At 33.8% G+C, this 23490-nt stretch overlaps 1 protein-coding gene across 1 annotated transcript in view; it reads left to right on the forward strand.

Annotated features, from left to right (window-relative positions):
• The first annotated feature begins 5120 nt into the window (after positions 1–5120).
• LOC129757692 (uncharacterized) overlaps positions 5121–23490 on the forward strand; it is a 105883-nt gene continuing 87513 nt past the window's right edge. Inside the window, 1 exon segment of the mRNA XM_055754982.1 lies at positions 5121–5320. Within this exon segment, the coding sequence (XP_055610957.1) occupies positions 5272–5320 (49 nt within the window). The 5' untranslated portion in view covers positions 5121–5271.

A 23490-nucleotide genomic window follows, 5' to 3' on the forward strand; every position in this document is an offset into this window, starting at 1 on the left:
TAGGGCTGTGAATTTTACCAGTCATTTTGATTAGTCACGGTTCAAGTCCCATGGCGAAATTTATTTCCTTTATTTAAACAGCTAGTGAAATATAAAATACACAGATTTGGAGAGATTCTAAATTCATGAGCAGTGGTATTTTTCCAATATTTTTATGCAATTATTTTATTTTCTATTGAATTTCTATTTCATGAGAACACCTGATCGTCACCCTATCATGCTACGATGTGAATCCAAAACGAGTGACCTTGAAAAAAAAATCAGAGCATAATTAAAATGATCGATGGTGATTGAGTAAACATAAGTCACGACCTAGAATACGATGACGATACACATGTTAGTTTTTCTCTAAACTTGAAAGCAGCCAGGAGAAAAACAACCGGCGCGCGCGGCGATTGGCAATTTTTTAACACTTGTCTAATTCTCACCTTCTCAGTGTGCATGCATAAAACCACCGGATCAAAAGAAAATCCCATGTAAACAAACCAGTGAGTGTCGTCTTCATCGACATTCGTTACTCTCCTGAAAGGGAAAACCTTCTTCTCATTAGAAGTGTGCGCGAGGAAAAATCATGATCATTGACTGACGTTTTCACATCTGTATTAGTGCGCGCTCGCTCGCTTTCGATCATTGACCATCATCCTAATGAATCCAAAACAGAACCGAATCACGCCAACAACAGCAGCTGGTTGTTGGTTGGTATTTTGCCGGTTGCGTAAAATTCGCCACACAACTGACCATTCTCAAAGAATTTTTTCTCCCGACCTTTTTGCCTTTCTTTCAGAAAGGTTTAGTTATCGGTCGATTTGGGAGATCATTAATTATGGGTCTTAGATATACCTACCTTTTAGGTACCTATCGAATCAGCTCAACGAGTTCAGACGATGTCAGTGTATTTGTGTGCATTGATTTGATTTTTTGGAAACTTTGTCCACACGTTTTTGCGAAACTGGGAAGTACAATAAAAATGATTTTTGTCTTAAAAAAATTGATTTTTTCCCTCTTCAATGTATAAAAGAAAGAAAAAAAAACAAAATAGTTTGAAAAATAAATTTTCATAGTAATTATCATCAAATCATCACTCCAAAAAACGTGTCAATTTGGCTTGCTAGCCACAACCAGCAATCACTGAAATCAAGATTATCGTATATATGACGTCAAATTATACATGACGTCATATACACGATGGGCGCGCTCGCTGTTTATAGTGGTAAAAATTAGAGGCTCCACTCCCACTCTTGATGTCATCATGAAGACAAAACGAGCGGGAGGAAGGAGTGTGAGAAGTGAATTAAATTCTAGCAATAATTTAAATTTATTTTTTGTACCAGTGCAGTATTGGCCGAACAGGTTTCAAAAATTTTGGAGCCGAGGCTCCAAATCATATAGTGTTAATATGAATTTTTTAAAGGGGTACAACTCCGAACTTATCATATTCAAGCGATGGGTGTAGGGTTCAACACCGCATGCTTCTGCAGCGATGGCTGGCTTTGATACTACGACGCAAGCGGGAATCTGTCAGATAATTTTGTAGTAAGTTTTAAAAAAAAAGCGAACGCGCCAAATGTAAACAAACCTAGCGTAACATTTGATAAGGGCGAAACTATCAGTTAGATCGGAACAAAAATAAAAAAAAATTTGAATTTTCGGAACATCTAATCGAATCCTATTTAAAAAATCGACGCTATCTATTGGCCCTACCCGAATAAAAAAAAAACCATATTTTAAATAGGCGTAATTTCACGTTCCAGCCTGTTCCAACGAAAATGCATCAACAAAAAGTTTCACCAAATATAATTTTATCAACTGTTTTAAAGTTTAAAGTGATTTTTTTGTACAGACGCTTTAATTTCAAAATGTTGAATTCCCTGGAATTTAAAGTATTTCTGATTTTAAACTTAATTTAAAAAAATCGAGTCTAATAGTGAGTTTCAGAATTCAGATTAAAATCCAAAAATTCAGATGCAATCCAGCGCTAGACGATTTTCAAAACAAATTTACAAAACCGACATAATTGACAAAAATGTCAAAATAGTTAATTACAACAAAAATGACATAATTGTTTATATTTTCTTAAATTACAAAGTGGAACAAATTTACATAATTGAAAGAATTGATGAAAATTACAAAATACACAACATTAACAAACTTTTATCAAGTTTTAACAAACCTGACAAATTTCTCAAATATGGCAAAAATTGACAAAAATTTACCAAAATTGATCAATTTTGAATGGCTTGACATAAATGATCATATTTACAAATTTGGCAAAACTGGATAGATAAAATGAATATAATTCATACAACTGAAAACGTTTTCAAAATATGCAAAATTGACATAATCAATATAGAAAAAAATTTACAAATTTAAAAAAATTGACCTAATTTACTAAAAATTCAAAATAGTCTATAATTACTAAAATGACATGATTGTTAAAATCGTCAAAAATTACAAATTGGACCAAACTTGCATAGTTGACAAGATTGCTAAAAAATACAAAAAAAATGACAACATTCACTAACTTGATAAATTTTACAAACCTGAAAAATTTTGCAAATATGGCAAAAAATGTGCCCTTTTCAAAAATCGACCTTAAGTTGCGCGTCATTCGTTGGCATACCCAGTATCCCATTATTTTCTTCCAATAAGATTCTATGTTCCCTACCCAGCATGAGAGCAGCTGTGGTATCATTTTTTTCAAAAGGGCGTGCGTCCAAATGTTAAAAATCGAATTGTCAGCTGGGTGAAAAAGTACCGTTTGAAGACCTACATTTTAAACCTAATTACATTCAACGCGATTTTCTCGAAACAGCTTTCGCTCTTTACAAAAATGAATCAACATAGAAATCAAAGTTTTTAGCATACCTTTCAGGGGCATTCTTACTTGTATACTAGTAAGAATGCCCCTGGAAGGTATGTTAAAATTTTATCATTTCTGACATTTTTATCAATTTTGTAATTTTTTTTCAATTTCGTTTTTTTACCAATTCTGCATAATCAACTTTTTCAATTTTCTGTTTCATCAATATTGACAAAATGTTTTACCAATTTTATTAATTCAATACAAACAATTCTTATAAAGTTTAATACTGACAAATTACGATAAAAAAATGAGAAAAATGAAAAAGTAGATAGTATGTCTATCTACTGACAAAATTGACAAAAATAACTTAATTGAGACCAAATTTACAAATTTGGAAACAATTGACAAACTGGGCTAAATTAACTATACGACAAAAATGAAAAAAAAATCTTTGTTGACAAAGTTGCGAAATTGACAAAATTGACAAAATTGCAAAATTGTCCAAATTTAGACAATTGAAAAAATTGATTTAACTGACTAAATTGACTGAATTTACTAAATTTACTAAATTGACTTCCTAGGTTAAATTGACAAAATAGCCTAGATTGACTTAATTAACAAAATTAACATGAACAAAATTTACAAAATTTACAAAATTTACAAAATTTACAAAATTTACAAAATTTACAAAATTTACAAAATTTACAAAATTTACAAAATTTACAAAATTTACAAAATTTACAAAATTTACAAAATTTACAAAATTTACAAAATTTACAAAATTTACAAAATTTACAAAATTTACAAAATTTACAAAATTTACAAAATTTACAAAATTTACAAAATTTACAAAATTTACAAAATTTACAAAATTTACAAAATTTACAAAATTTACAAAATTTACAAAATTTACAAAATTTACAAAATTTACAAAATTTACAAAATTTACAAAATTTACAAAATTTACAAAATTTACAAAATTTACAAAATTTACAAAATTTACAAAATTTACAAAATTTACAAAATTTACAAAATTTACAAAATTTACATAATTTACAAAATTTACAAAATTTACAAAATTTACAAAATTTACAAAATTTACAAAATTTACAAAATTTACAAAATTTACAAAATTTACAAAATTTACAAAATTTACAAAATTTACAAAATTTACAAAATTTACAAAATTTACAAAATTTACAAAATTTACAAAATTTACAAAATTTACAAAATTTACAAAATTTACAAAATTTACAAAATTTACAAAATTTACAAAATTTACAAAATTTACAAAATTTACAAAATTTACAAAATTTACAAAATTTACAAAATTTACAAAATTTACAAAATTTACAAAATTTACAAAATTTACAAAATTTACAAAATTTACAAAATTTACAAAATTTACAAAATTTACAAAATTTACAAAATTTACAAAATTTACAAAATTTACAAAATTTACAAAATTTACAAAATTTACCAAATTTACAAAATTGACAAAATTTACAAAATTTTCAAAATTTATAAAATAGATAAAATTGACAAAATTGACAAAATTAATAGAATTGACATAATTGACAAAAATGATAAAATAGACAAAATTGACAAAAATGATAAAATAGACAAAATTGACAAAATGAAAAAATTGAAAATATTGACATTTCAAAGTTGTCAAAATGTATAATATCTACAGTTAATTCGATAGATTATTGTAATCTACGTTGAAGCATCGTATTTTAGTCTAGCAGTTGTAAATTTACTAAATTTTTCCATTTATTCGCTTCCCTTACTTGAGAGGTTGAATTATTTAAAACACACGGTTAGGCATCTTTTTTTAAAAATTATACTCTTCATCTTTGGACCTCTTCTATTTAATAGATATAAGATCATAATGTCATAGAAACGGTATCATACAAGATATCTCAGAATTCAATCATTCAAAAATTTTCAATTAGTTTACAATTATGTTATTATTTATGTGAAAATTATAAGTATTTCAAAATACCTTCATCCTTTAAAAAATTTTGAAACCTAATTTCTTAAATTCATTAAGGATTTACTACGTTCGAAATACTTTAATCATTACTCAGAATTTATAAATCTATCATTTATTTGTTATTTTGTGTCATGTGAATCCAAATATAATTTTTAGACTATAAGAAAGGCTACAATCCACTGTTAAGTGTATTAAATCGGGTTTTTCATTGTGTTGTTGTCATCGCCGTCGTCTGTTTTCTGCAGATTTTCTTACGGTCATTTTTGAGACTGTATTGGGTGGAAATTTTCCCTGAACCAGAGGGTCAGTCATTGAGGATTTTCGATCGCGATCAGTTTGAAAGCTGTGATTTAAGTGATAGTGAAAAAAGTTAAATGTTTACTTAAATAGTACATTCGAGTTTTAGAGTTTCACGAAACTCAAAGGACACGTTTTATTGGAGACACAGTTATATTTTCGGAACGGATTCAAAATGACTACAACAAGATCAGCCGGATGGAAGCTGGGTGTGGACGAAAAAGGTGAGCCCAAACTCACATAAAGTTCATGGAATAAGGCTATCGAAAGCTATTAGCTGTATTTGGCACATATTTGATAACTTTCATTCATAAGCAACAACAACGATGTCGATCCTAATTGAATGAGATTAATTTGTCGCCTAGGGCTATTAATAAAATCAAACACAGATATGCTAGGCTAGCAGAGTGGCCGTAATCAAATGCTTTTCAAGTGGGAAACAAATACTTGGCAACAGGTTATTTTTGCTGCATATTTGTATGTAGAGTACCGGCTCTTTAGGTGCTGTATAGGAGGGTGGTTTGCCAATATTCGGGGAAAATCTAAAATGTTCACAATCCATACCTGTTGGTAATGGAAAAATATCTCGTTGTTGTTTATTTTTTCCATGGATTTAGTACCTAAACTCAAAAGAATTCGACAGTCATCTGTTTGTATAAATTATTGAAAAAATAAAATACATATGTGTAGGTACTTAAATATTAAAGAATGGGTTAGTTCTGGAATCATAACATATTGCTGGGAATTGAAATCGTTCATTGGTCTGCCAGGAAATTCCGTGCCAAATTACAGCGCATTTGGTTGATATAACATACTCATGTGACAATTTATATCATATTGTATGCTTCTTTTGTATGAGATCTAAAATTTTTTTCAAAGTAGACCCCAGTGTTTGAGAAATTCGAAAATGACAAAAATTGCCTCAGTTTATGAACTGTTACTGCCGCACTGGATCTTCAAGTAGAACCAGTTGGAAGGGAGGCAACGCCGAAATTTTCTCTTTTGTCTAACAACTTTTATTTAAATCCTCATATTTTTTTTAGAAATGAAACTATCAGGAAAGAATAGATTGACAGAGAAGTTGAAGAAAACTTCTGCACTGTGCTGGAATTGAACCCGCAATCTCCGGCTTTCTAGGCCAACGCATTACCGACTATACTACAGGAGTTTGTAGTATACCCTGTGAATTCGGGGTAGAGCGTCATACTTGTCCAGGTAGGCAGAATAGTTTTGTCACCTTCCAAGTTATTTTCCTTCCAACCATGCCATGCCTGACCTGTGACATTTTTTTTTTGCTTAGTCGGACTTGTATTAGACGCGCCTCGAAGGGCTTAAAGTTTCGATTTTCTTTCCCTAAAAATCACCAAAACGGGACTAAAGGATATCGGAAATTTTTTAATTTTGATATCAAATAAATTAAATATGTCTTAAACCTCCATATTTGATATTAATTGGTTTGAAAATATTTTTTGAATGGCAAATATTAACTTTCTTGGATTCTTTTTTATCATTGTTGTCCTTTTTGTTATCATCACTTATGACTTATTTTCATTTTTGGTCATTAAGTCGTTTTTGTAATTTATTTCATTTTTGTCATTTTTTGTAATTTTTGGCATGTTTGTCATTTTTGTGTTGAAATTTCGATTTTCAGATTCCCTACCGGCTCCCTTTGGTTATTTTTAAGAGTTTTAAATCGTAACTTGACACACCGGATTAAAGTCCGATTGAGTTGAAATTCAATCTATAAAATGTATACATGGTCGTTTTGTTTAAATTCGATGATGAAATTTTTCCCATACATCCATTGCCATCATACTGTACTTATTCCAAAACTTTATGAATTCGAATGATTTTTAAACTTTGTCATAGCAAACAGTTCGACAGAAAATATTGAGAAATATGTTACGTGGATGTATGAAAATATATGAAAAATTTAAATTTATTATTAAACTAAAACTTGATTGAATTAATAACTTAACCTCCTAGTACCCAACCCTGCATTTAGGTGGAGTTTACTTATATTGTTATTATACCGCATCGAATAGTAAATTTTTATAATTTTTTTCGCTAAATGATTAAAAGATGTTGTTCTAAGTTTCCGTAATGATGACGCTGTTTGACATGCGCGTGGTATTCGATATAGCTAAGAGAAGTTTAAAAACGATGCCCATATTTCCAAAAATCATGACCTTCAACAAAGTTTTATTTGGTTTTCGTTCTTCAAAACAAATATGTAGCCTTAAAGGTATAAAACATGCTGGGTTGATATTAAAAAATATCCGAAATCGGTTAGAAACGATGATAAAAAAAAAACTTGACTAGAAATATTTTGTTTGAAAAATCAAATATTTTCCATCCATATGTATTTGTAAAACAAAAAGTTTTTGTAATCACAAAATACAACTTCTGTGAATTTTTCAACCAAAAAATTGGGATTAATAAGGAAATTTAAATATTTCTGGGTTCAACCTCGAGGGTTTTAATATGAAGCTTAAGACCATGGGTGGCCAACATTTTCAGCTGGTGAGCAAAATTTTAGATACCGTCAAACGGTGGTACCAAGAAGGACATCGAAACCCGGATCAGAAAAGCCCGATTTGCGTTTGCGAGTCTCCGAAACATCTGGCGGTCACGCCAGATCTCTCTACGAACTAAGATCCGAATCTTCAACTCAAACGTCAAATCCGTATTGCTGTACGGGTGTGAAACTTGGTGCACATATGCGGTGACGACGCGAAAACTGCAAGTTTTTGTGAATCGCTGCCTGCGGAACATCATCCGCGCTTGGTGGCCTGGCAACTGGATCTCAAACGTTGAACTTCATCGCCGGTGTCATCAAAAGGCGCTAGAAATCGAGATTCGGGAACGTAAGTGGAGATGGATTGGGCACACGCTGCGAAGAGATGAAAACGAGATTTGCAGAGAGGCGCTTGACTGGAATCCAGATGGGCATCGAAGAAGAGGCAGGCCCAAAAGCTCGTGGCGGCGAAGTCTAGCCGCTGAAATCCGCACAGTTGACGAGAACCTTGGCTGGCAGCAAGTGAAGACGCTGGCTCCGAATCGCCAGCAGTGGAGATCTTTTATCTCAGCCCTATGCGCCGGTCAATCGGCGCTGGACCCTTAGAGTAGAGTAGAGAAACGGGGCATCATGCAACAGCGGGGTTGGATGCAACATTTATATAACACCACACTGAATCAATTTTTGATTTAATGTATTGTAATAAAGTTCTTTATTAATGATTACAAAATTATGATGACATAACTTCTCACATCTTATATTAATTCTATAAAGTTTCTTATTCTTATATAAAATTTAAAAAATCGAGCAATAAATGTAGAAATTTTAACATTTTTCGATGCCGTAAAAAACATTACCCAGTATGACGGATTGGCTCGATAATATTACCTACAAACTTCATACTGGTTTCCTCATGCTTTACCAACACTGTTGGTGTAAAAATATTTTTCGAACAATCATTCATTTTTTATAAATAAATATTTTTATAATTCAGTTGGGTGTCTGGGGTAAAATGCAACAAAATGCAAATCACAGAAACACCTTATAATCTCATTTTCATGTGCTGAAATAAGAATGTTTTGCATCACGCGTTTGTAATCATTGGAATTTCATTCATCCAAACATATATTTTTATGATTTGAGCTTGTAGAAAGTTTCGTACTATTATTAAACCCCTAAATGTATGCAACATCCTTATTTTCAGAAAAAATTGTGAAAATTAGCATTTACAGTCCCAAAAATTACTGCAATTGGTGTTTTCATGCGTAATGGTCTTTAAGGCATCGCAAATATATTAAAAACTATAAATTTTGATACGTGTTTATAAGATTTTCCATTAAAAACCAAGTTTGTTGCAAGTTATCCCGTTTTCTAAGGAGGCTGAAAAACGCATGTTTTAAGAAAATTAAAAATTACTAAAGAAACCAATAATTTTTCTAACTACGCCAATTTGATGTCCTATCATCCTTAAAACTTTTGATGCATAAGGGGTAGGATTAACTATGAACATAAGTTTTTTAGAAGCCATTGAAGTTGAAAATTGTTGCATGTTGCCCCAGTGGACGGTATGAGCTTTGTCTTCGAACCAAAATTTTTTTGCAAGCACATTTTTTCTTTTCATTTTTACAAAAACGTTTCATAAACATAAGGAAGAAGCAGGCTATATGCGTCTATCAAGCATAATTCTGATTTAATCAAACATTACATCTAATACGTGTACAAAAACTTAAATAAAATAAAGTAAAACATTTTTAGATCTTAAATTCTCTCTTAAGATGTTAATTAGAGTTTAGATTCAAAGTTTCAATGATAACAATCATATATTTATTCTATTTTACCTGTTTTTTTATGATAGAGATTCAAAAACACTGTTTTATTCCACTTTTTTTTATCATTTTAAACCTTAAATTTGTTTTACTTTTTGAGTTCACTTAAATAAGAAACAAAAAACCTAAGTAACGTATAATTTTAAAAGTCAATATATCACATTAATAGGTAAAAAAACTTTGTATAAATTTTTTTGAGTTGGTAAATTAATAAAATTCTTTCTTGCCTTATGTTCAAAGCGTATTACCATAAAAAAGCATTGATTATATAAGTTGTCTTGTCAGCTATTTCGTCAAACGACCGTCTTTTTCTAGTTATTGAACTTTGTTGGAATTTTTTATAAAATGTGATTTGAAGTTTTTTATTATTACTTTAAAATGTTTCCTACATTTAAAAATATAGTGAAACTATTTAATCGAATACCGTCAACTGGGGCAAGATGCAACAATTTTCAACTTCAATAGCTTCTAAAAAACTTATGTTCACAGTTAATAGTATCCTTTATGCATCAAAAGTTTTAAGGATGCTGGGACATCAAATTGGCGTAGTTAAAAAAATTATTGGTTTCTTCAGTTATTTTTAATTTTCTAAAAACATGCGATTTTCACCCTTCTTAGAAAATGGGGTAACTTGCAACAAACTATGTTTTTAATGAAAAATCTTATGAACACGTACGAAAATTCATAATTTTTAATATATTTGCGATGTCTTTAAGACCATTACGCATGACAACACCAATTGCAGTAGTTTTTGGGTCTGTAAAAACAAATTTTCACATTTTTTCTGAAATTAAGGATGCTGCATACATTTAGGGGTTAAATAATACAACGAAAAATTCTAAAAGCTGAAATCATAAAAATAAATGTTTGGATGAATGAAATTTAAATCTTTACAAACGCGTGATTCAAAAAATTCATATTCCAACACTTGGAAACGAGATTTACAAGGTATTTCTTTGATTTGCATTTTGTTGCATTTAACCCCAGACACCTAACTGAATATTAAAAATATTCATTTAAAAAAATTGGGTGATTGTTCGAAAAATATTTTTTCACCAACAATGTTGGTATAATATGAGAAAACCTGTAAAAAGTTTGTAGGTAATTTTATCAAGCCGATCCGTCATACTGGGTAAAGTTTTTTTCAGCATCAAAAAATGTTAAAATTTGTACATTTATTGCTCGATTTTTCAAATTTTACATAAAAATAAAAAACTTAAGACAACTAGCTTAAGATGCGAGAAATTATGTCATAATCATTTTGTTATCATTAGAAGATAACTTTATTACAATACATTAAATTAAAAATTGATTCAATGTAGTGTTATATAAATGTTGCATCGAACCCCGCTGTTGCATGATGCCCCGTTTGACGGTATGTCGATCATAAGAGTTTAAAATTAACTTGATAATGCCAAAGCAATAGTAAACTCTCAATTTTTTTAAGAAAATGTTTTCCAAAATGTATGTTGTAGGTTTAATTGATCCCTAGAGTCCACAAAGATAAATTCTTCTTCTGAATGGATCGTGATCATTAATTTTCACGAAATTTTTATAATATTTGTCCAATAGAAATGCTTATTCTGTCATCATCTGTTAAAAAGGACTCGAAATACCGTATTTATCTAAAAACTAGAAAGTCGCGCCTTAAAGTATGCAATGAGTTTAGGGTAGAAGACAAACTTTTAGATTTCTCCTTGTCTGATAATTACAAACTGTGAAATGGCAAATAATAGTCTACGGACCTTTTATCTTTGGATTTTGCTAGAGTTAAGGATTAAGTCTTCTTTAGTAAAGGATCAAGCCTTTTTTCGTCTCACAAAAATGCTTTTAGTTCACCTACGGATTCATGTATCGTTCTAACTTTTGTAGCATATAAACTTGAAATGACACGTTGTCAGCAAATGCAAAAGACGGCGAGTTTCAAAATTGACCCAAACATATAGGATGAAAATAAGAAAAAGGGATCTTGATCCAAAGTCTCCCCTAATTAAATAAATCAACGGCGAATTGCTGTTTGTTTTAGAATATTCTAGAATTGAATAGAAATCAACTCATTTCATTTCTATTACTCCATGTCAATGTTTGATTGAGATATCAGAAAAAAAAATTTGCTTAAAGATTGTTAAAAAAATATTTTTTTTTTTAAATGTATTTTTTTTGGAAAATCGCGGTTTTTTACAGATTTGGAAATTTCAATGAACCTCAAACATATTCCAGCTCTCGATGAAGAATGTTTGGTAGAATATTTCAAAATCGTATTTATAACGACTTCCAACTTGTTCAGTTACGTTATTCAAATCACTGTTATTTTATTGAATCAGTGATAGCTTTTCCCATTCAAAAAAGTTGTGCATTAAAAGGGTTGCGATCGATTTATATTATTGCTACATGCTAACAGTTTTCATGTGTTTATCAGAAATTCGTGTGCTTGTTGAAAAGGCATTTAATATGCTTCATTAGATTTAAAAGCTCTTCCCTTCTCCCCTTGAACCAACGTGCACTTATCATATTAAGGATTGCTCACACTTTTAAAATTTTTTTCACAAAACGTATAATAATATGTGTTTTGGCTTGCAATTCACTACTATCGGTGCCCCACATCATCGGTCGTACGAGAAGGAAAGGATGATCAATGGTATCGAGTACGACATCGTAACATCGTTGAATACGGCAAACGAAGATAAACTTATAGAATTCCTCAAAAATGCAAATTTTATCTACAATATCTTAAATAAGGAACATAATATTAAATTTTATTTTTCAAGAGGAAGTACGACCATGTTGGTTGAAATCCTCTGTAAAAAATTAAAATATAATTGAACAGAATAGCTCTTCACATTTGTAGGTTTTTCCACATAGCAAAATAACCTACAAGACAACACATAAATTGCCGGATACTTCTCTTTGCCCAAATTTGGTTTTTATTAAAGTCATCTCAACCAACTTGATAACATTTCTCCTTTACTTTGGTACTACAGGATGTTTAAAGGGGTTCTATTTGTAATGATCCTTGAAAAAAGCCGCATTTATCATTTTGGTGATGTCGATCCTTTGGTTCAAGCTGTTAAATAAATTTATACATTTAATAGTTCATTTTCAAGTAGCATTTTCAAGTGAAATGAGGCGACTCTTCAGTTTACAAACAACGAATAATTTTTTAATTGAAATTCCAAAATCCAAAATTTCCAAAATGTCTTTTTGAAAAACTACCATTTTATGAGGAATTTACAAATATTATGATTTTACTCTGTTTCATATAATGTATTTTCATAGTATACCGTCTTGATAAACATAATTTTTAAAATGCACTCGTTCTATGGCGACCGTTTTCCAATTTCTCGGTCATCCCACATTCGCCAGATCACGCTTCACTTGGTCTAACCACCTTGCTCGATGCGCCCCTGCTCGTCTTGTTCCAAACGGATTCGTAGTGAACACCTGTTATGCAGAGCATGCTCGCATTATGTCCTACCTAGCGTATCCGGGCAGCCTTCACCACCTTCTGGATACAGGGTTCGCCGTACAGTCGCGCGAGCTCGTGGTTCATCCTTCGCTTTCACACTTCGTTCTCCTGCACGCCGCCAAAGATGGTTCTTAACACTCATCGCTCGAATACTCCGAGTGCAGGCAGGTCCTCCTCGAGCAATATCCATGTTTCGTGCCCGTAGAGAACAACCGGTCTAATGAGCGTCATATACAGGTTACACTTTGTGCGAGGGCTAAGTCTTCTCGACCGCAGTTGCTTGTGAAGTCCATAGTAGGCACAACTTACGCTGATCGCCGGATCTCACGGCTGGGGTCATTGTCTGCAGTCACCAGTGAGCCGAGATAGACAAAGTCTTCGACTATCTCCAGCTCGTCGCCGTCCATCGTGACCTTGTTATTACTAGACAAGCGAGCTCGGTCGGTCTCGGATCCGCAGGCCAGCATGTACTTCGTCTTGGGCGTATTAATCATCAACCCAATCCTTCCTGCTTCGCGTTTAACTTTGCAGAAGAATTGAATAAGACCTTCTAGCGCCACGTTGAACATCATACATCGCCTTGTCGAAGCCCCCTTACTCTGGGTTAAAAGTATAATTTTCATTTCATAACATTGAAGCTAGGCCAAGCTCCGCGAGCCACAAAATATCGTTCGCGTGCCAAATGTGACCAGCAGAGCAACCAATTTTTGTTGTGTTCTTATACAAATTTGTTCGAAAATACTCTTAGGGGGCGGTTAATCCGAAATATCGAGACAGGGGGCGGTGAGTAAAAAAAGGTTGAAAACCACATACTGTCTCAAAGAACTGTAGGGGACTGTGTGATGATTGTTCTAATCCATTTTCTTATTCCTATGGGAGTCACTATATAGTCAATCATATTTAGGATTGCAATTCCTCATAATTTTAATTTTTTTTTATCCAACCATAAAATAAATGGTGGAATTGGGACGTACAAAGTTCACGGCAAATCAAAAGTGAAGACTTAAATAGTGGTACGCTCTTGAATGAGCCCTATTGATCAAATTATTTCTGTCCTGCTCACCTGCACCTTCTTCGACTTCTGCAACTAATAGGTCCTACCACTTGCTGCATACCTACCGACAACTGTGCTTCGCTTCCATCCAACCCAAACCAAATCACGTATCACTAGCGCTAGACGTCATCGAAACGCCAGAGAAGCGACCTATACCAAACCGTCTCGAATTTATGACTTGCGGCGAAGATTCGGTGTCATGCTGCTTGCTGGTCGCCTGGTTTCCCATGCATGTACATTGTACATTTTCATAGATTAATTGCAGCGACTTGTGGTAGTACCTAGTCAGTACAGGAACTAAACTAACGTTCGAAAGTATGAGTGGGTGGAAATCCTTCCGAACTCCAACACTAAGGCCGAGCCGAGTACGGTGAGCACCGGCGAATGATGGACGTTTCGGTTGAGGGTACAAAATCTGCCATCCACCGAGACGACGATGACGGCGACGACGACGGCCCATTAGAGAGACGCTCGGTCAGAAACATAGGAAACCCGGAACGTGCGTCAAACCAAGTCAAACTTCTTCTTCCGCTCCCTGCTTGGTTGGCTGGTACTTGCACTCAATCTATGCATGAAGCTAGCCCGCAAATGTATTCAGCTACTGTTCGATAATCAAACAGTGGTTCGAGGGAACACGTGTTTCACACATTTTTTTAAAAAAGAATTTGAATTATTATTTTACATTAAATTATTTGTATGACGTCTCTTGATTCCATTGATTTTGGAGGCCAGAGGGCACAAAGATTCAGTTTTTAGACCCCCAAAAATCATCAAAGCGGGGACCAAAGGAAATTGGAAAAATCAACATTTAAATTTTGTGTTGTCTCGAAAAACGTCGAGGTCTCGAAAAAAAATATTGTCCAAATCTTGACTTTCTGGGTTTTTGAAAAACGGCCGGTTTCTGCAATTGGCTTAATATCAGAAAGTCGAGTTTTTAAAAAAAAAAATTTTTTTTTTCGAGATAACAACAGACCTCGACGTTTTTCGAAATAACACTGGATTTCGACGTTTTAAGCAATTGTTTTTTAAAATCATTAAAATTTCGATTTTTCCGATTTCCTTTTGAGGATTTTTGAGGGTAAAAAACCCGAAATTTTGCGCACTGTGAGGTTTCATGCATTTCTAAGTCGTTTGGCATCAAAATTGTAATTGCAATTTTTCCGATATCTTTTGGTTCCCTCATACGTGGTTAATGATTTTCTTGTTGTCGATTGGTGACATACAAGTTTTTTAAGAGATAACACTGGATTTCGACGTTTTAAGCAATTTAAGTCATTTGACATCAAAATTGATATTCCGATTTTTTTTTAATTCCTTTGATCCTTTTTTTGGTGAGCTTTTTGATTGAGCTGAAATTTTGCACAGGTCAGTTTTTTGGGAAAAATCTAAAAAATGTGAGTGGTCGATTTTCGAAATTCGACATGATCCTTTTGGCTGTCATCGGGCCGCATTTAAAATAAAATTTAGTTAATAATAATTTGCAGAATTTAACATATTTTTTAGTTTCATCACTAAAACCGGATCATTTTTCAACAATTTGAATGTTTTTAAAGCTTTGAAATGTTTAGCGAAGATTCTATTTTTACAAAAAGCAAACATCGTTTGCTTCCCTTTCGTTTATTAAAAAACGCTATTCCCGCTCAGTTTAGCAACACGTTTTAAATTTTGGAGTTTTCCCTCTTTACTTCCTCGCTCCGAAAAATTTCTGGGGCTGGCTAGTAAAACTGTCGAAATGAACGTGGCGACGAACTGATTAAAAACGATTATTTTTCGTTATCACTTCCATTGAAAAGTTTAATGGAGCTTGACCATGGCGATTTTTTTCTGTGCCCATTTTCCAAAAAGTTTTCTTTACAATTTATTTAATACTAGCTGATTTACCCGGCCTTGCTCGGGTTTGTATAAAATATAAATCAAAATGAGTCAGTTAATTTCACGAAATTTTGGGAGCTTTGTATTCAATATGTTTTATATATTTATTATGAGAAAATTTTACCCATGTTGTGCCATGTATGTAAGGTTTGAAAGTTTTGTTAGTGTTTTTCAAGTTTTGAATGAGAATATTTACTGTGTTTCCCTTTTTCATATTTTTGAAACACTTATACCTACATAGTTATGAGGTTCGTATTCATAGTAATTAAAACTAATTTATCATGAATGCTTTTTTATTTCATCACGAAAAACATTTTTTTTCTTAAAGGAAGCTTGAATAGCTTTGGCCTTCTATTTTTTTTATTTTCAAATGATTAAACTATATTTTTATCTTTCCCACCCCCCATCTAATGAAACCTCTTTTGGGGATGATCTCCTCGGACGCTATATAGCAAATGCTCCCCCGTATGCTATATTCAAGTTTTATTTGCCCAGAAAATTCTAAGAAGGCTTCCGAAACTTGCCGCAGCTCGTGGCCTTCAAGTCTTCCAAGCCAACGGCCATGAGTTCGAATCCCAGTCACGGCATACACAGTAAACTTTTGTTGTTTAGTGGTTTAAGCATTTGTGAGATGCTAGCCATATATACCCGAAAGATGTACGCTTAGAATTAAGTAAAAGGAATCTCCTCGAGGAAACATTAAGTTTCATTGAGATCCTGTATGTGTTTGTATTTGGTTTTTTAAACTTGTTGAAGACTCATTTTTCATGTTTTCAAATGGATGTGTACTTTTCGTTGTTTTTTCCACACCATTTTATGATTAGTTTTTCTTAAATTTTCCAAGTTCCACTAATGATTTTTTGAAGTGATTTAAAAGAAACTATCTCGGAACCCAAATCACCCATTTTATGATGTTATAACAAAAGATTTTTTTATTTTCAATTTTTCCATTCTTGGAAAAAAAAATCTCATTAATTTTTGTGAAGAGTGATAAAGTAAAAATTCTTGGAAATAATTTGATTGAATTCGCAGTACTTAACGGTTAAAGTTTTCGCATAATTGGATGGTAAAATTGAACACATTAATGATCAACATTTATACAAAAGTCATAGATTGACCGATAAAATTTAATTGTATAAAACTTGAAACCTCATACTTAATTTCAAATAAAGTGTCTTGCGTTGGATTTGGTTTTTCCAGATAATGCACGTTAAATTTTTTAGTCCTCCATTTAGATTTCTCGACGGCTTTCGAAGCGTTGAAATTGGAAAAAAAGAGGAATTCTAAAATACGAAAATGGTTGGTTCTAAAAAGCTTGATTTTAAAAAAATAGCTTAATATGTTTTCAGCACTTAAACCAAATTCATAATGAAGATAAATCATTGCATCCATACTTCACACACTGTATATTCTAATAGACTCCAAAGCCCTGCAGCAGTGGTAGGGAGTACTTTAAAAACCACTACAATTCAAGTCAATACGTACTTTACAGGTTAGTTGTATTTTTCTATCCGAAATGTAAGCTCATTATTGCATCCAAAATTCTCGTTTCTGCCGGTACCACGTGCTTGCAGCAGTAGAAGGTACAAAAAACACCCGCCAAAATTTCCCCTTTCAAATCTTTAACGCTCAGCAAGCTTTGATTTGCTTTCCAGTACACGTGAACTCTGGATAGTCGTTTCTTACGCCCGGCCCATGGTGATGGTGAAAATAACCCGCCAAAGGAAACGAAAATCGGCTGCCAAGTGGGTGCCATGACTTTTGATTTGTGGGAATAAAAACGAAAGTTGTATGGGAGGGTCCCTTTTCTTAGGTGGGAGGGGCTCAGAACTTTCACTAAAACCTTACCCTGGTCCAAATACATCTCTGTACCAAATTTCAGGCTGATCGGTTAAGCGGTGTCGATTTGCATAAGGTGCATACAAACAAACAAACATATATAGTCCAACTCATCTTTATATATTAGATTTTTCGTAAAGCCTCCTTTTTCCTATCAATGGTTTTTTTTATAATTGGAAGTTCCGTATGAAATCATTCCATTGAGATGGTGAGCATGATTTCATCTTCATGAAAAATTCAGAATTTCACAGATTTCAAACCAGATTTGTCAATGTTACAGTTTACATTTTTGATTCTAGATTTTTTTTTACTGGGTTGTTTGTGTTACACGGGAAAGTTCAAAAAGGTGATTCATATCTGATTCTTTGTAAACAGTTTTATTTTTAATTTTAAAATCCGAGCGAGGATTCACAGTGACAGTTAGTTTCATAACAGATGATAGCTATGTGTTCTATGATGAAGGAACGTATGCCTATAGACTACAAGGCCATGAGTCGATTCCTTGAACAAGAGTTTAGCGAGGGCAGTACCATAAGGTGGGAGGTATAAACCACTGGGAGGGGCAGTATCATAATATGGAAGGTACAAACCCCTGAAATGGGCAGTTCCATGAGGTGGGAGGTACAAACCCCTGAGAGGGGCAGAAGCATAAGATGTAGGTACAAACTCCTGAGAGGGGCAGTACCATAAGAAGAAATGCTCAAACCCCTGAGAGGGATAGTACCATAATAGGCAATGTACTATGAACTGAGAGGTACAAACCCCTTAGAGGGGCAGTATCATAAAATAAAATGTACAAATCCTTGAGAGGGGCAGTACCATGAGAGAGTGTTTTGTGCAGATAGTTAAAGGAAGCATTGAAGTGGAAAGCGAAAAAAATATGCGTTCTGTAAAATAAAAAAAAGGGAAAAGATTGAAAAAGAGGAGAAATGAGGACAAATGAGAAATAGAAAAGATAGAAAGAGTAATAACGCATGCTTATAGACTCCAATGCCATGAGGCGATTCTTCGAACAAGAGCTTTACAGTACAAACCCTTGGGAGGAGCAGTACCATGAGGTGGGAGGTACAAGCCCCTGAGAAGGGCAGTACCATAAGATTAAATGCTTTTTTCGCCAAATCCCGTATGGACATCGATCGATTCTGGTTGATGAGATTGATTACCTTACTGTTAAGGTTTGGGTCAGACGGTCCTGGTTTTGTGCCTTTTCCTGGCAAATCATCAAACGTATAATTTTCCCAGAACTTGTGGATGATGGATTTTACGCTCACCGGATGAATGCCGAAACGATTCGTTACTTCATTAATCGAGATGCCCTTCTCTCGCATCCAAGTGTCCAACACACGAATTTTAACTTCTTTTTTAATTCGCGACATTTCGGGAGAAACAAATCTTTCAACGAAAACAGAGCGCTGATTCAATCTTGACAGATCAAGATGCTACATACAGGTAAGCACAGTTGTGCGCGTTCACGCGTTAGTAATTAGAAGGCCCAAATATGTTTATAGTTAATTTTCGATACACTCCTTACCGGTGGAAAAGGGAAAACGGAAGTATTTATAAATGCAGATTGTCCAGAGGGTGAATGACCACGAATGTTAAAATCCTCTTTAAATGAATAAAAATAGAATAGAATGAAGATTGTTTGAGAGTGGAACAGAGAAAATATACTTTAATAAAAAGAGATGTGAAAAGAGAGCATGGAGAATAGAAAATGTCAAATGAAGACCGAATAGAAAGAAGGAAAAATATAGGACAAAAATAAGGAAAGGTGAGGTAAAATTAAAAAAACGGATAGTTAGTTAACGTCAAATAAAGGAGAAATTAATTAAAAAAACAAAAGTGTTTATAAAAGAAGATTCATTGGAGTGGAAAAAAGGAAATATAGAGCGAGTACTGTTGTTTAAATAAGAAGGAAGAATTAAATTAGAAAGAGTGATAACGCATGCTTATAGACTCCAATGCCATAAGGCGATTCTCCGAACAAGAGCTTTACAGTACAAACCCCTGGGAGGGGCAGTACCATAAAATCAAATGTACAAACCTCTGAGAGGGACATTACCGTAAGATGAAATGTTCAAACCCTTGAAAGGGGCAGTACCATACTATGAACTGAGAGGTATAAACCCCTGAGAGGGGCAGTATCATACAATGTAATATACAAACCGTTGAGAGGAGCAGTACCGTACGAGGGTGTTTTGTGCAGATAGTAAAAGGAGGTATTGAAGTGGAAAGAGAAAAAAAGATGTGTTCTGTAAAATTAAAAAAAAGAATAGATTGAAAAAGTTTTCTAGACAATAGAGAGAAAAAAATATGGAAGAAAAAAATAAGAACTGAAAATTGAGGACAAATGAGATTTTTAAAGGCGGGTAAAAAATTGAATAAGAAAATGAAAATTGAAGCATAGAGTAGGTAAAGAAGCAATAAATAAAAAAAAGCCGAAGTTGCGAATAAACAATGAACAAACGGAAAACGGAAGTATTTATAAATGAAGATTGATTGAGAGTGGATTAGAGAAAATATGCAACAATAAAAAGAGATGTGAAAAGAGGGCATGAAGAATGGAAAAAAGCCAAATGAAGATGAAAAAGAAAAAAGAGAGAAAAGAGGACAAAAATAAGTTAAGATTATGTTTATGTTTCGACCGTGGATGATGTATAGAAATTTTGAATTTGGCTTTTTTCCGTCTGAATAAAAAAAAAGGGAAGTTAGATAGCTTCAAATAAAGGAGAAATTACTTTAAAAAATTGTTTATAAAAGGAATTTCATTGGATTGGAAAATAGGAAATATAGAGCGAGTACTGTAGTAGTAATAATAAGCAAGAATAAAAATAGAAAGAGTGATAACGCATGCTTATAGACTTCAAGGCCATGAGGCAATTCTTCGAACAAGAGCCTACAGTACAATCCCTTGGAAGGGGCAGTAAATACCATGAGAAGAACCATAAGATGGTAGGTACAAACCCCTGAGAAGGGCAGTACCATAAGATCAAATGTACAAACCTCTGAGAGAAGCAGTACCGTAAGATGGAATGTTCAAACCCCTGAGAGGGGCAGTACAATAATTTTCAATTAAATATTATCGAAATATTGCAAGTGTAAATGAAATATAGCTAAAAACATAAATATGCGCATTAGAGTGCCCCTAATGACCCGACTTTAGAAAAAGTTATGTGTTGCAAGATAAAATTGATCCTAAGCCTAGTACAAGATCTCATGCCAAATTTGGGCCAGATCGGATCACGGGAAGGGGTCGCTCAACGAGCCTGAAGTTTGTATGGGATTTTGAGACATTTTATTCGGAAGAAACATGAAAAACCAGTTTTTCATAAATAGCTTTGGTTCCCTTCGGCCGATTTCTGTTGAAAACAATTTTTCTCAAAGCCTTAACTATGACATATATTTCATCCGAAGATTGCATTTCGATCCGAGTTAACATAAAGAAGTTATAAGGCTTCGAAAATAGGATAATTTTTTAAGGATGGTATTCATCACTGTTAATGAGTCGGGGCGATCGAACATATTGACGCCTAATTGACATTGATGAATACCACCCTTTAAAACAGTTTTCAACAAAGTTGTTCAGCGGAAATTTTCTTTAAGGAATTTATAAATTGGTACAACTACCATTAGCAGTCTCGGTTCGACAGAAGAAACAAAAATGATGTTGATTTTCAGTACAAAATATTAATTTTTCCTATACAAACCTTAAATTTCAAATTTACTCATGTAAACGTTACCTCAAAGTTGTGCAAAAAACGAAGCTTTTTAGACCCCAGGGTTTGAGAAATTCAAAAAATTACCCCCAATCGACTCAGTCTAATGACTAAGGCCTTGTGTAGTTTAGGACACAATTCCGCTGGAGGCGAGTTCTATTTCTGACATGGTAAGTTCATTTTTTGAACTGAAAATTTTACTTGGAAAAATCTCCATGGAGGGAGTTAAATCCCTAAACCCCCCCCCCCCCTTCCGCTCGCACGGCATTGCCTCAGAAACGCCTAAGAAACGCTAAAAAAATCGCTATATTGAACTATTCCCCAGAAAATTAAAAACAATTTTGAGATAATGTTGTTTATCCTTTTTCCGTACGCCTTTCTTGATAAATAAAGCTAAAAAGTCCAATAAAATGTTTTTTTAAATGTTTTTTTTATGTTCCCCAACAAATTTCTTTCCTAATGCGATGTGAGATTTAAATAAGAACACCCACCTCGGTTTGGAAGCAAACGCTCGACGGCCATTTGAGAGCCTCGGTTCCGGACCAAGTGCTACACTCTGAATGGAAAAAGAAATTGTGCAGGAAGTGATGGTTTCCCGTCGTCCAACGAAAGACGACGGTTCACACAACCTTCGTCACAGCCTCTCACTTCCACTTTGGCGGGTCTCTCCGTCGCCCTTCATCTTCAGCTTGAAGCATCTTTATAATTCCGGTCCCACCCAGAGCTCCATTCAAAGGGTCCCGGCCCAAGTTGGGGGGTGGGTTTATGGGGGACGGAGTTCCTTCACATAGAAACGAGGTGATGATGGCTTCATTGAAAATGCACTTCAACTATACGCAGTAGCTCCCCGGAAAAGGAAGAAAGAAACACAAAAGAGGCGGTTATTATGGATGGATGTTGCCAAGAAGAGAGGGGGGTGGTATCCGGATGTGGGAGGGGGGAGGGGAATATGCCGGCCAATGACGATGGCTGCCTGGGGCCCAGGCAGGAGGTCTATATGATGAATTCGATTGCTAACGAAGCGGAAAGTTGCTCTTTTCCCCTCGGCTAGATATTTCATTTATTCTTACGGTTTTCCCACTTCTGCGGTCTGCACGTTTTCCTCGCTTTTTCCCTGTTGGCGTTGCGTTTTGGTTTGGCCAGAGAGCCAGAAGGCAAATTCCAAAGCTGGCAAGTGGTTTTGAAAATTGATTAATTCAATTCAGTCTTTAAATATTGCCCTGCTCCACCCGAAGAAAAGAACTTTGAAGCTGCCCTTTTTAACGCTTTCTCACTTTCTCGCACCGTCAATCGGTCTCTATCTTGAAATTGAATTCTAATGTTGCGTTGAATAATTGATAGGCTGGCGGTGAATTTGTCCGGAAACTTTTTCGAAGATCATTTCACTGCCAGGAAGTTGGGAACAAATTCGGCAGGATTACCAGTAAACAATCCAATAAATCAAAAACAATCAAGAAAGTGAAGTTGAATTCACGCCAGTATCAGGAAAACGATTGTTTGATGATAAAGCCACTGCTTGAAAAAGGCAGAAAAAAAATTTTAAGTGTGACAACCTTATTAGAGTTAATTTAAGTATTAAACTGCCAACAGTGGTATTATGTAACAATTTTCATCTTCAATGGCTTCTTAAACATTCATGTCCACAGTTAATAAAAAGCTTATGCATGAAAAGTTTAATGCTTGATGGGACATCACATTTTTCGTAGTAAAAAAACAGTTAGTGCCGTAGGGTGTGTAAAATTGCAATTTTTTTTTCGAATTTCAAAAAGCTTGTAGTCTTAAAAGTATTGTTGAAGATTTTAAAAATAAGATTAAGGTACCCTGGTTCTAAATTATAAATTTGTATGGAAAAACGCGAAAGTTTATCCAGAGAACGCCCCTTTTTTGGTTTTCCTTGAATATTTTGTTCTCACGCGATGCAGATGAAATTCCAATACTAGCTCCATGTAGGTACTGGAAAATTCTTTGGCAATAACTTGTCCGAAGACGGCAAAGCGCTAGGAGTAGTCACATTTTTAATTAAGTTTGGGCATTTTCAATTCTTTTGCAATGGAGTTTACCTTGTCTGAGGCCTTAATTTGCAGCTCGATTTCTTGGCTATCT

This window comes from Uranotaenia lowii, chromosome 3 (genome assembly GCF_029784155.1).
Source record: "Uranotaenia lowii strain MFRU-FL chromosome 3, ASM2978415v1, whole genome shotgun sequence".
NCBI lineage: Eukaryota > Metazoa > Arthropoda > Insecta > Diptera > Culicidae > Uranotaenia > Uranotaenia lowii.